This window comes from Opisthorchis viverrini (genome assembly GCF_000715545.1).
Source record: "Opisthorchis viverrini unplaced genomic scaffold opera_v5_64, whole genome shotgun sequence".
NCBI classification, from domain to species: Eukaryota; Metazoa; Platyhelminthes; class Trematoda; order Opisthorchiida; family Opisthorchiidae; genus Opisthorchis; species Opisthorchis viverrini.
Window position 1 is genome coordinate 568,090 of NW_008751720.1, and position 12,708 is coordinate 580,797.

The 12,708-nt window shown below is 43.0% G+C and overlaps 1 protein-coding gene across 1 annotated transcript in view; it reads right to left on the minus strand.

The window, feature by feature from the left end:
• T265_04080 (hypothetical protein) overlaps positions 1 to 2,520 on the minus strand; it is a gene marked incomplete at both ends in the record, with an annotated part of 38,496 nt that extends 35,976 nt beyond the window's left edge. Inside the window, one exon of the mRNA XM_009168726.1 lies at positions 2,440 to 2,520. Coding sequence (XP_009166990.1) covers positions 2,440 to 2,520 — 81 coding nt within the window. The remainder of the gene's footprint in view (positions 1 to 2,439) is intronic.
• Between the last annotated feature and the right edge of the window lie 10,188 nt (positions 2,521 to 12,708).

Genomic DNA, 12,708 nt, shown 5'->3' on the forward strand with positions numbered 1-12,708 from the left:
GAAGAGCAAGAGCACCGTGCACAGAGGAGCTCGACCGAAGAGCACCACAACCTGAGATGTAGGTGCAGCTGAAGTATAGCCTTCCGCTTGATGGGACTAGGAACTGTATATACCAAATAAAATGTAACGACCGCACGAAAGTCTATATAGGTCAGACAGCCAGGAAACTGCACAGTGGAATCAGTGGGCATAAGAAATGCATTAACAGACCGCTGAGTTACTTAGATGAATATCAGGTGACAGTCAAAGACTTGGCAATGATAGGGTACGCGCCAGACGCTGGGCACAGGACAGATCTGAAAAATGTTTTGAGACGGGGTTTATGATGCACATCACAGCGACTGGTGGCCGATGTGGTGGGGATCGCCAAATACACAGGTGTGAAGAGAATAGAGGGAGCAGAACTGGTAAGCATGTGGAGAGCCGTCTTAGGTCAGCCGTGATGACATGAGCCAGTATCGGCGAAATGATCTGTGTCTAAAAAGCACAAGTTTCAAGAAGAGTAAGATCCACTCAACCACCAAACCACAATTCAATGGGCCTGACATCCCTCAATGCACGCAGACCAACAAAATCTGTGGAATATTCCATTTAGGTGTCCTAGACAGAAAATCAAACGCCACAAAATCCGGGTTTAACGTGAAAACAAACCCCCTAACCAATCAATTGTCAAAGTTAGTCATCCCCACTAAGCAACGAACAAGGACATCAGACCGGCCGCCAACTCTAATGAATTCAGTTAGTCTCTTTTCGTAAAGGAAACTACTCACAAGGTCGCTGAAAACTCTTCGTCAGCCCACGGCCGGTCTCGCCCTTCTTGTGGCCCATCAGGTAGGCACAATCCGAGCTTCCATCAAACTTATGTTCTACTTGAACCCAAATTGCACTGTTTTCAAGAAATACACTGATTGACAAATCAATTTGGTTTTCACGAAAGACTCAACTGAATCTCTCGTTTATGATATTCTACAGCTGAGTGTGCTGCACACAGAGCCTCATGTTTCAGTTGGAGCGACATTCGAGATATCGCAGTATATTTTCATAGGAAACACAACCCAAAGGGTTGCTGAGAACTCCTCAACAGCCCACGAGCGGTTTCGTCCTTCTTGAGGCTCGTCAGTTAGGCGCAGTCCCCGAAGACCATAAACGAGAGATTCAGTTGAGTCTCTCGTGAAAACCGAATTGATTTGCAAATAAGTGTATTTATCGAAGTCAGTTAGTCATAAGAATTCTCACGTATTGTTTCCCTGATTGCCTTTAAACCCAATCAACTTACCTACTTACTCACTTGACCCGACGAAGCCTTTGCGTCAAAAGTGAAACGTTGCTCAGCAATAAATCCACCGATTGTTTACCAAACAGTTTATCACTGGATGCACTTGTCACATCACTGTGCAAATACTAGCCTATGTAAACCAGACGCATCATTGCAAGAAAACTTGAAGAGGAGGAAATATGGGAGTGAAGATAAAAAAGTAGAAGAACAAATGTCAAGGGGGGCCAAGTGGACAAGGTGGCAGATTGCTCTCTCGACGGCCTGAGTTCGAACACCACAAGCTACTGAACTATTGGCCTCCTATCCGATGAATCTGCACACAGGTTCTTTCAGTAATGTAAACGTAAAAGGGTGTTCTGTTAAACTTCGAGTCTTGGTACAGCTGAACTGAGGACGAGATGGATACTGGGTTACTCTGAAACTCGCACCCACAACTGACCAGACTACTGTTACAGTTAAATCAGGTTAACTGAATTTAGACATTTTTGGCGTCGCGATTGAAGCAGGTGGAATCAATGGCGACGTAGATCGGTTTTAAGCAATGGTCGACTTGTAACCAGTGAGCAATGATGGAAAGCATTTCCACTGAGGTTCTTCTTGAGGATAGAATAAAGTCAACCAAAAAAGGTTTCCATATTGGATTGGAGTGTTGAATCACTTCCAGGGTATAAAATTGCGCATTTAAATTTCTTCGCCCCTCCGATGGAGGTTTTTTTCTATAAGGCGGTGAAGGTTTTTAAAATGGCGAATGAAATCTGACGGCTAAAGAAAAGGCAATACAAGCCCATCCACTTACGGCATAAACCCACTGTAGAAGAGTGAATACGTTGTGTTCCGTTTTACGACACTAATGTTATGAATGTAATAACTTGACAAAGGAAACTTCAAATTCCTCAATCGGATAAAAAGTTTGCTCTTAGACTATCTGCCAGTCATTCCAAAAGTATCGACAGGTTTTTTACTCACCCAGCTCTGAGGTAGCAACAATGGTCAACAACAGATGCCTTCGCGCGGAACTAAGTTTAGCCTCTGGTAAAGGGCAGGTACACTGAGCCTGAGACCAGATCATGGTGTGATCATCCTTAGGTCTGCTCAAATGATCCAGAGAATGAAGAATTTAGAAGAAACAAGAAGAATGCACCATGAGAGATACACTCACCGACGAATTGAGTTTGGCCAATAAGTTTCGAACGAGCATACTTGACTTGGAATTTCGGCTTCAGTTCGTCGTGTTGGAGGTGCATGTATATATATTCACGGCTTTTATGCTTAGCATTAGAAGGCCAATCGGCGTTACCCGTGCTAGTCAGTTGTGGTCAACTCTAGTTAAACAAATTGTTTGTGCCACGACTATATTACTGGACCACCCCAGGTGCCGCACTGTTTATAGGCTTGAGCGAAATGAATATGCTAAGTCGGCCCGCCGGCGTTCTCCTAGTGAAACACGTGAAAACAAGGTAAAGGCGTTTGATAGACTACATTTTTGAACACATACAGATAGGATTGTGCATAGTGAATAGACCGACACAGCAATCAATCAAAAGTGACGTTCGATTGTTTTAACCTTTAGGCTTTGGTCAATGAGTGACATTCATTTGGTGTGGAACGCAAATGCACAGTCACCATGCTGGAGAACGGCCAAGATACCAAGTAAAAGTTGCTTGACGAACACAACATTTCAGAGGAACCCTTGCATCGTCCAAATAAAGAAGAAACTTTACAGCGTCATGATACGGAACATTTTATTGAAGCCTAAATCGGACAAACGAGCTCGCCTGACTCAGCTTTGTCCCCCGCAACTGTGGGGACGTTTGAATCCGAAGCCGAATGCAAAGTGGTTATGTGAACTCGCAACATTTTTTGTCGAGTCAGCGTGTCACAAAAGAGAAGAATGGCTGCACACTTAGTAGGAACATATCTTTTCAGAATTTTCGCTGATGGTAAACATGTTTAAACAACCCTTCCAAACCGAGGCGGGCAGAAAATTTGACGCACGTGCAGGCAGTATTCTAAAACATAGATCGCCGTTCAATAATAACTCAGGGCCAAAGAATAGACATTCCCAGCATGATTGAGGATCGGTTTCTGGATGTAGAGTTTACAGAATCATTTCATTGCCTCGAGGATTCGGTTTTCTTAAGCAACACCAGGTTTGCGAAAGCTACATCAGTGCAACTAAATACATTATTTATTTGAAAACCTTGTCAGCCGAACGGTGGGTGTTGATCAGGTGGCTGTCGATCTATTCGCCGGGCCGGGCAATTGACGTTTCAGCAGTGCCTAGTTTTATGGCTACTTTCTCTTTGCCCACTTGTGTTTACAGAACACTTGAAGACTGTCTGCAATGTCTTAATGTGACTGGCCGATTCGCAGGTAGCGTCTTCGTGAACTTGTTGATTCGTTTGTGATCTTTGTTGCATTGTGATCAGCGTTTCTTTGAGTTTATTTATTAACCCACTGGCCCCTGTTTTGGTAATTTCTTCCTTTGATCTGAATGGCCCCTTCTCAGTTCGCATTTCTTAGCGGTCTGGTTTTTTTGAGATTAATTGGTTGGTTGTACCGCCCTATTTTCTCAATTGTAACGGCTGATATTCCTGTGTCTGACAGTTAATTTGGTACTTTTGTTTTTGTGCCTCCTCAAATAAAATCGATATTTTCTTTTGAATTGGTCATTTTTAGCTTCTTCAAGGAATTCCTGTTCTGCTTACTGCTATAGAGTTCTGGCTTTCCCCTGCTCCTCGTGGGATCAGTTTGCTGATAGATTATTAGTTGAAGTAACATGCTTCCGAAAAATTCACGTTCTTTCTTCGTTCTTGCTTTAGCTGTATGCGAACGAACTCGTGTTGTTCCTGATGAAGGAAAATTGGTCGCGTCAATTATTAGCGAGCTGAGAGCTTCCTCCCAGTTTGTCCTATGTATCGCTTGCCAAAATCGTTGCTCTGGATTCCGTATATAACCTTGCTATGCATCGTTGAATCCAGTTTTCCTTTTGATTTCGGTGGTGTCCTCCACAAGGTGTTCGCAGGTTTGCAGGCGATCGTCGTGCTGTGTTGTCGTAGGAGCCTTGCCGATGTTCTTGATCTACAGGAGGGTGTCTCGTTTGCCCCTACCTTGTATCGCCGTATTAGTCATACTTGGTTTCATGAGTGATCTCCAGACGAAATTCCTTAGGTATCCATTTTACGGAAATAGAAAACATATCGGTAAAAATCATTTAACATACTGGTGGAACTGACGAAGATACCGGACGGGGCAACAGGATGGGGTAACATGAACATCTCTTGCACGGTCGAATTGGTAGATCTCAGCAAAACACCTAGCTACACACTCCCTACTGACGGATTTAGCAGGAAAGGAACTGGTTCACAATTAAACTTTACAGCATTGGGATCAGAATACGGTCAAAATCCACACAGCGTTGTGGGTAAAAACACTGAAACGAGATAAGTTAAAATAATCAATGCAACAAATCGGTCAGTCGTGTAATGAATTTTCTTCATGAAGTAAACTACTCACAAGGTTGCTGGGAACTCTTCGATAGCTCACGACCGGTTTCGCCCTTCCACTTCGGGCTCACCAGGTAGGCGCAGTCCCCGAGTTTCCATCAACCTTGTATTTTACTTGAACCCAAACTGCACTGTTTTCGAGAAATACACTGATTGGAAAATCAATTTGGTTTTCACGAGAGACTCAAATGAATCTCTCGTTTATGCTAATTCTCAAGTGAATGTGCTTCACAGAGGCCACCTCACATTTTAGTTGGCACGATATTCGAGATATTGCAGTATATTTTCATGAAGTAAACTGCTCAGTGCGCCTACCTGATGAGCCCAAACTGGAAGGGCGAAACCGGTCGTGGACTGTCGAAGAGTCTTCAGCAACCATGTGAGTAGTTTTCTTTATGAAAATATACAGCGATATGTCGAGTATCGTACCAACTGAAACATGAGGCGACCTGGGTGCAGCACATTCAGTTGTACAACATTATAAACGAGGGATTAAGTTGAGTCTCTCGTGAAAACCAAGTTGATTTGTTAATGAGTGTATTTCTCGAAGACGTGGATTTTGTTAATTATTACAACAAACTCTAACTTGACGCCTTCCACAAAGCCAAACAAGCCCCAAGCACAAGTAATGGCAATCGTCGTGTTCAACTGCAGCACGAGGCACTGTTCTCTAGTTTAAAAAAATTGTAATTTTAACTGAGATTCATTTCTGTAAGTGAAGTTTGGCCATGCCGCAAAACTTGGCAACACTGAACAGTCGTGATCTCCTTGTTGAGAATCATCAACAGGGCGCGTCTCGTGAATCGAACCACGAGTTTCACTAGCGTCACTCAGGCTAAGCTGTGCGACCAGAAGTTACCAACCCTCACTTAGACAGGATAGAGAGTCCTTCATCCTTCAGTCAGAAAGTTCACACCATGTGAATACGTGTTGACTGGCTCTTCTCAGAGGGGAATTCGAGCGAAAAACGATCCCTTCAAGAAGGCTTTTTGCTCCTATCCTATTTGATTTGTTGCAAGAATGAGCATGATTTGATTCACGGTAAACCTTCTTCTGGCACCCGAATTTAAGGCCCATTCACTAATTTGTTCGACAGTTTTATCCCTATGTTGCTTACCTCGAACGCACCGAGACATATGGAAGCTCCCGTGTGTTATGAATTCCCTCAAAATTCTACTCATTACATTACGGTCAGTAGTTTGCTCATCCCCAGATCCAGGTTGGTAATGTACTCAGATGTCATGCTGATTGACGTAAGCATATTCAAACTGTCTTTCATTGAACCATTGAAGACCTAAGATCAAAGTGTCATTTGGGAGGAGTAAGTAACCATAATGTAAAACACAAAGAATATCCACCGTCCACTTTCGATACACAATACAATAGAGTTCGCCTGCATACCTGGTTTATACCCGCCAATCTACAGAAAAACCGATTAGCTTAGAGACAGGACTGCCACCATAGGGTTTATTTTACGCACTCCACAACAGTGTGTCTGTGACGGAGCCCACTGTAGCGTGGGACGTCAGGAAGTCAGCAGTATTCGACGTTCGAGAGGATGTATTGATGGCACACGTCAGTTCTGAAATGTGCAGATATAGAGGTTGGTATTAAGGAATCCACATGGCACAGACGGCACACATTCGTACAGGTCGGGTGACACAGGAAAGAACACCAGAACGTGGCAACAACACACGTGTATTAAACCGAAATCGAAACCGGAAGTCGGGGCTACAAAGTTAGGTCAAGATCAATCAGGGGGTGTACAAGAGGGCTGCCCAAAACCTTTGTGGGTGGAATAAAACCTTTTGCGCCGAAATGTTGCATTTCGTTGCCCATGTGCTCAAACTACAGTCCATTCCAATCTACATTCATATCTTTGTAAATCACCAAATTCCACTGTCCACTGAATCAGAAAAATCTGGTGGAATACTTTCCTAGCATCGCTGAGATGCCAAGATGGGGTTCAAAAGCTTGGACTGGTACTCTGAACCCCATTGTCTGTTTGCTTTAGTCCATCAGGGATACGTCGTAGGTTTCGAAAATTCAGTTCCATTGTGCGAATACTGAGCGTCGTCTGTAACACAGGTCTACAAAGCAACGTCGATTTACCGCGCAGCGCGAACGTGGGAGATAGTCAGACTGAGTGGAGTGCCAGAATGATCGTGCTGGTTTGTGTATTCAATTGAGCGTGCAGGTGCATCTGTGTGTATGGCAGCTTACAAACACAAGCAAACACAAGTGCACGTAAGGAGTAATAGTAAACAAAAAAGGGTTGTAACGCAAGCAAGTCAACAGTAGAAAAAAGCAAAGAAAGTGCTATTGAAAATGATACCTTTCCTCTTATTCTTTTCGAACATGCTCGGAACATGCAACGTTTAGTCTTCCAGTACAGGAATGAAGGAACAGGTGATATCTCCTTCGAACTGACTTTTAAGTTTCATAGATTTTTCCTCACTTTCTTTTCTACCCCTTTTCCCACGCAGCACCTCACAGAATGCCGCAATTTTCAACTAAAACCTTACCTGACAAAAGTCAGTTCCTACATCTTGATATTTTTTCTGAGCTGACTGAGCCTCAGATAAAAAATCAAGACTGGAATAAAATTACTATTCGCAAAGTCCCCACGATCGGTTTTCCCTTCCTGAAGCTCATCAGGGAGGTGTAAGCTCCGAGTTTCCGTTGATCCTATGTTCCACTTGATTTCCAGCCGTACTTAATTCTTGAAGTGAGCTCGATTGCGAATTAATTTGATGTTGACAGGACACTTAAATAAATCCTAAATGAATCTTCTGTCTCGAGTGCGCCCATCTGAGGAACCCCAAGAAGGACTATATCAGTTGTGCAATGTCATCGCTTTCTCAGCAACCCTGTGAGTGACATGTTCCGTCATGCGATATATCGAATATCTTGCTGACTGAAAGATCAATACATTTTTCCTGCAGTTTATTTGAAGAGTATCAAAAGACGAAATTCGGTTCCGTTATAACCAAATTAAATTCCCAGTGGGTGTTTTTCGCCAAGCTTCAGGACTATTATTCACGACCCATTGCATGATGAGATCCCGTACGTTGTTTCCCTACCTAATGACCGTAATTCTATTCATTTCGACTTTTTGTGTTGCCTTTTTTGACCTCTTATATATATTTGTTGAAAATTCATCGTCATGGAAGATATGACCTCTTGTTGGCTCCTACTGACCTGGCTTCAAAGTGGCTTCATCTGAAGGGTACCAACCAAAGACCACCATGCGTGGTGCCTCGACCGATTCAGCTTGCAGCCATTTCGTCTATTGACTTAAACCAAAGTTTTCTCCTCTCTTTAAGAAGCCTGAGGTCACAGTACTGTCAAACTGTGATTCTCTCCAAGGAAAGAACAGAACAGAAAACTGATCAACTGTTGTGCCAGACGCAACGAACGTTTTGACTTTCAGGCTGCTTTGGCAAGTTCAAATTGGCAACTTCAAATCCGTGATCAAATTCCAAATCTATACAATCAGCCAATCAAGAGTGATTAGCACGACTGACTTGTAGTTTGTCTCACTTGTGGAAAAAGTGGTTAGCTACCCTCGTCAGGAAAACAATTTTACGCATGCCGCTTGAGTGTGAAACTGAGGTGTCACTACTACAACCGTATTTGGTCTATGACCAGCACACAAATGTTTATCAGTTATGATGGTCTACGGTTCAAGCAACAATTTGAATCCTATGTCAACAGATCAGGAATCAATAAAGTGTCAGGCTGATGCCGATGCCTGATCAAGCACATTATCGTTCATCAACCATCGATCTCAGAGACGTCCGACACACAATCACAATCAAGCACATTATCGTTCATCAACCATCGATTTCAGAGACGTCGCACTGAAGTGAGCAAAATAGCTTTCGGAATACTTTATTCCGAATTTATGTTCTCTATCGTTTGGCCGACGTTTCTTTGTCCAGTTCATTCGGATACACTTTGAGAAGAGCAACATTCTTTTGGTCTTTCGATTATATGTTAATTTCATTAAGTAATCCGGCATGTACGCAAATGAGGACTACACAAGGGATGAGTGCTCTTTCAGTTCTAGAAACAACCGAAGTAGAAAGAATTTCGTTTATCCTTTTGGACGATGTTTCCAGGATGACAAGTTTTACTTAGTCGAAAATACTAGTTACGCTTAGGAAAGTGTACACTATCCTCTACCAAAAATAAGTAAAACCGTTAAGGCAATGGGGAAACTACCTTGTCAAACTTAGTTGCTGTGTGAAATAAGGACGGTTTGCTTTTTTAGAGGAGGGCGTGTTAAGATTTTCAGGTTTCATATGAAGTACGCATGTTTATGGAAAAAAAACCTACTCACAAGGTTGCTGAAAACTCTTCGACAGCTCACCTTGTGAGTAGTTTCCTTTATGAAAATATAGCGCGATATCTCGAACATCGTGCTAACTAAATCATGAGGTGGCCTGTGTGGAGCACTTTCAGTTGTAGAATATCGTAACCGAGAGGTTGAATTGAGTCTCCCGTGAAAACCAAATTGATTTGCAAATGATTGTATTTCTCGAATACACATGTTTATATTTATTCACCTACAGCAAATGCTCCAGCAAACTGGCCAGAGCTCTGATGGAGGCCATGAATTTTGGTCTAATTCGATCTCAAGTTTGAAATTCATGTACACAGTTTCCACTTTTTTGGTGGTGCTGTTGACGAACTGACGGACAGTTGTCGTTAGTCTGTTAGGGCGCGCTCACCTCTATGGGACTACCGTACCCGATAGGCGTCACTGTGGACAATTTGAGAATGCAGGTGTGTCGAGTTCCCCAACAGCCATCGAATCACCTTAAGCAGGTTTGTTCAACCCAAGGCTTTGTGACAAAGATTGATGTGGAAAAGTTTGGAATGTTTATACCATTTTTAGCACTGAGAAAAAAGTATGGGCCACTAAAAGTATCAGTGATTGACCCATGAGTTACGGAAGCAGCCTCGACTTTAACTGTTTTAATGTGGATTTTTAGTAGTGAAGAAATTTCAGAGTTTAAATTGATATTTCGCCTCACATGCACAGTCAGTTTATGTTGAATTGCCGAGAAAAACTGTAAAGGTATTTTGTTCTTACCAAATGACACCCGCATGACGCATGTCACAAAACTCCGGGGAGATTCGAGCATGCACCCCTGCTTTTCGTAGTTGAGCGCCGTAACATACTGAGAATACATCAAATTATTCCGTAATCACTCGTGGCTGAATGCCACAGCTGCTAATCAGTAAGTCGCGGGTTCGAATCACCCTCGAATTTTGCGAGGTTATCCCCGCTGATGGGTTTCATAAAATATGCAGCACCTGTGCAGATTTTTTGGTTTTTGGCTTGCATGCTGAAAAGTCAGCTGCCATACTATTGTCATGTAAAAGAATCGGACTGTTGGAGATTATATTTCGCGAGGTTCAAAGCCACACAGTGGACTTAATAGCTCATCGAATCATTGGTTCCAGTCCATTGCCAGTCCACTGTCCTTTCTTCACAGTTGGCGAGGGGGGATACTTCCTGCTTTGTAGATAACCTTCGATAAAGCGAATGACAGTGCCATTTTTGGGGTAGGACTCATTTAACTGTGGACGGATAAAATAACAGATATGAGGGCTAAGCGTCAGTGTGTACTACCAGTGTGTTGCCTTCCGTGGTGATGGCAACGGTGATGTTGAATAGGGAATACTTCCTGCTTTGTAGATAACCTTCGATGAAGCGAATGAGTGTTACTTTTGGGGTAGAACTCATTTAACTGTGGACGGGTAGAATAACAGTTACGACGGTTAAGCGTCAGTGTGTATTACCAGTGTGTTGCCGTTCTTGGTGATGGCAACGGTGATGTTGAAGAGAGGGAGGAAGACGATCGACGCAAATAATGGAGCAAAGATGACATAAATGCAGCAGTAGGACTGATGGGCGGTGTAAATCTAACTTCCAAAGTTCAAATGAAGGCGTAGTTGATGTGAAACAGGACAAGAGTTATCCCTGTGTGAGCTCATAGTCTAACGTTTCTCGCTATCCTAGGTGTCTTGCTAAACAACCCTCGGTTTACAGACAAATCTTAGCAACGGTTTGCATATTTCTGGGTTTCAAATTGAAGCTTCCCGGTTAATTATCAAAATCACATAAAGTGTCCTACAATACAAAGCCATTTCTCATTCTCCATTCCACACTTCCCCAAAGGCACGTGACTTGCATCAAACAGCTAATTGGCTGTCTAAATAGTCCTAGAATCAGATTTTTTTTAAAAGTAGCGAAAGCTTGTTCCATATGATATGATAACACCGGATTTATCAGGATCCAATCAAAAAGATGATGTATCCTGTGTTACTGAATAATTAAACGAGTAATGGAGCGTTAGAAACAGACCGACATGTATCGAGTGAAGCGAATACGGGACGAGACTAAAGCGGAAATAACAGCATTGGGGTCACAAGATACAGTTCACGTAATCTGGCACCAAGGCAAAGATGGGAATCTATGTATAGAAACCATTCAAAAGTTAAGAACACAAAACATTCCAGCGCAATATAATAGACGCCTGAATTTCAGGAAGAGTGCACCATTGCACGAACTTCCCGAAATGTACCAGCCAGTCACCATTAACAACCAGTATATTTCACAAGGAACACAACCTAACGACTGGAACCCAACAGATGGCAAAAGCCACAAGAAATATTCCTGATAAACAATTTTTATTGGTACTACTGAACGAACCTACTGACAGATGTATATGAACGTGAATAATATGCAACATGTCAGTAATCACACTTTAAAGCCAATGGAAAAGACGTTTCGAGTAACCCTCACGATCTTCTATTCAAAAATCTGCAATCCGCGTTCGGCAAAGATAAAACAAACAAAGGTATCTACAAGTTAGACTGCTAAGCACTTCCCATCGACTTCACGTTAGAGTTTTCTTCATGCATGACAGATATCCCACCATCAACAACCGGTTTTAAAATTTATTAGCATGTTGTAGGAAAAATAATAAACTTGCTCCCCTGAATCTGCTGATTGCATTGCTACCTATATACTGATTCATAGACAAAGGCAGACGGTTCCATTACGAGAAGCCTTCTTCATAATTGTAGACGTGTGTACGCATTGGATGAAGTTTGCTCTTCTGGGCCACAACAACATCTTGTTACGAATCCTGTCAACATGGTGCATTGAATATTCCCCACGTATGGCCGTGGAACCGAGACACAGGATGGACTGAGGATGGTGCCTAAGTCAAAAAACTGTAGCCGAGAAATAATCAGCTCCTGTCTTGCCTGGGGTAGGATCTTCATCTGCGCCCCTTGAGAGAAGGGTTTATATCCACTGAAAATCAAAGCTGATGGTACATACACCAGTCGGTGGGCACATATTATGTTGGAACGGCCGTGCCACGCAACCGATCTAATGTCTTTAGTAAGGAACAATTCACCAATCAATAGTGTGCTTTTTCTGTCCACCCCGAGCTGCGGTTCAAAGAGCGTAAGCACGTGTGGAAACGCGTAAGAAATAAACAGATATAAAAGCCATCCCGGGCTGTCAACTCTCCTAATAAGGCTTCCTTCTTGCGCTGGGAGGAAGCTGAAGCCATGCGACCCCTCAAGTCTACCCAGGGGCGGCTACCTACCGCCCGTTTGTAGATTAATCTGGTCTGTTAATGTCTCCGATAGCAGCAACCCAAACGCGGCGATCTTGGACACACTCGACGGGAACGCCAATTTAACCTCTACTACCTCAACAAACACCATAGGTTAGATGAAGTTTCACTTTACAGACATGATCTGCAGTTGTTCTGAACCACCCGGAACTTGTTCACCACATCACCACTGTCAGTCAGAGCAAAGCAGTTGATCTGTGAGTTCCATGGATTCACAAACTGCTAGAGTCGACGACAATGGATTATTGAGCTCAGCTCT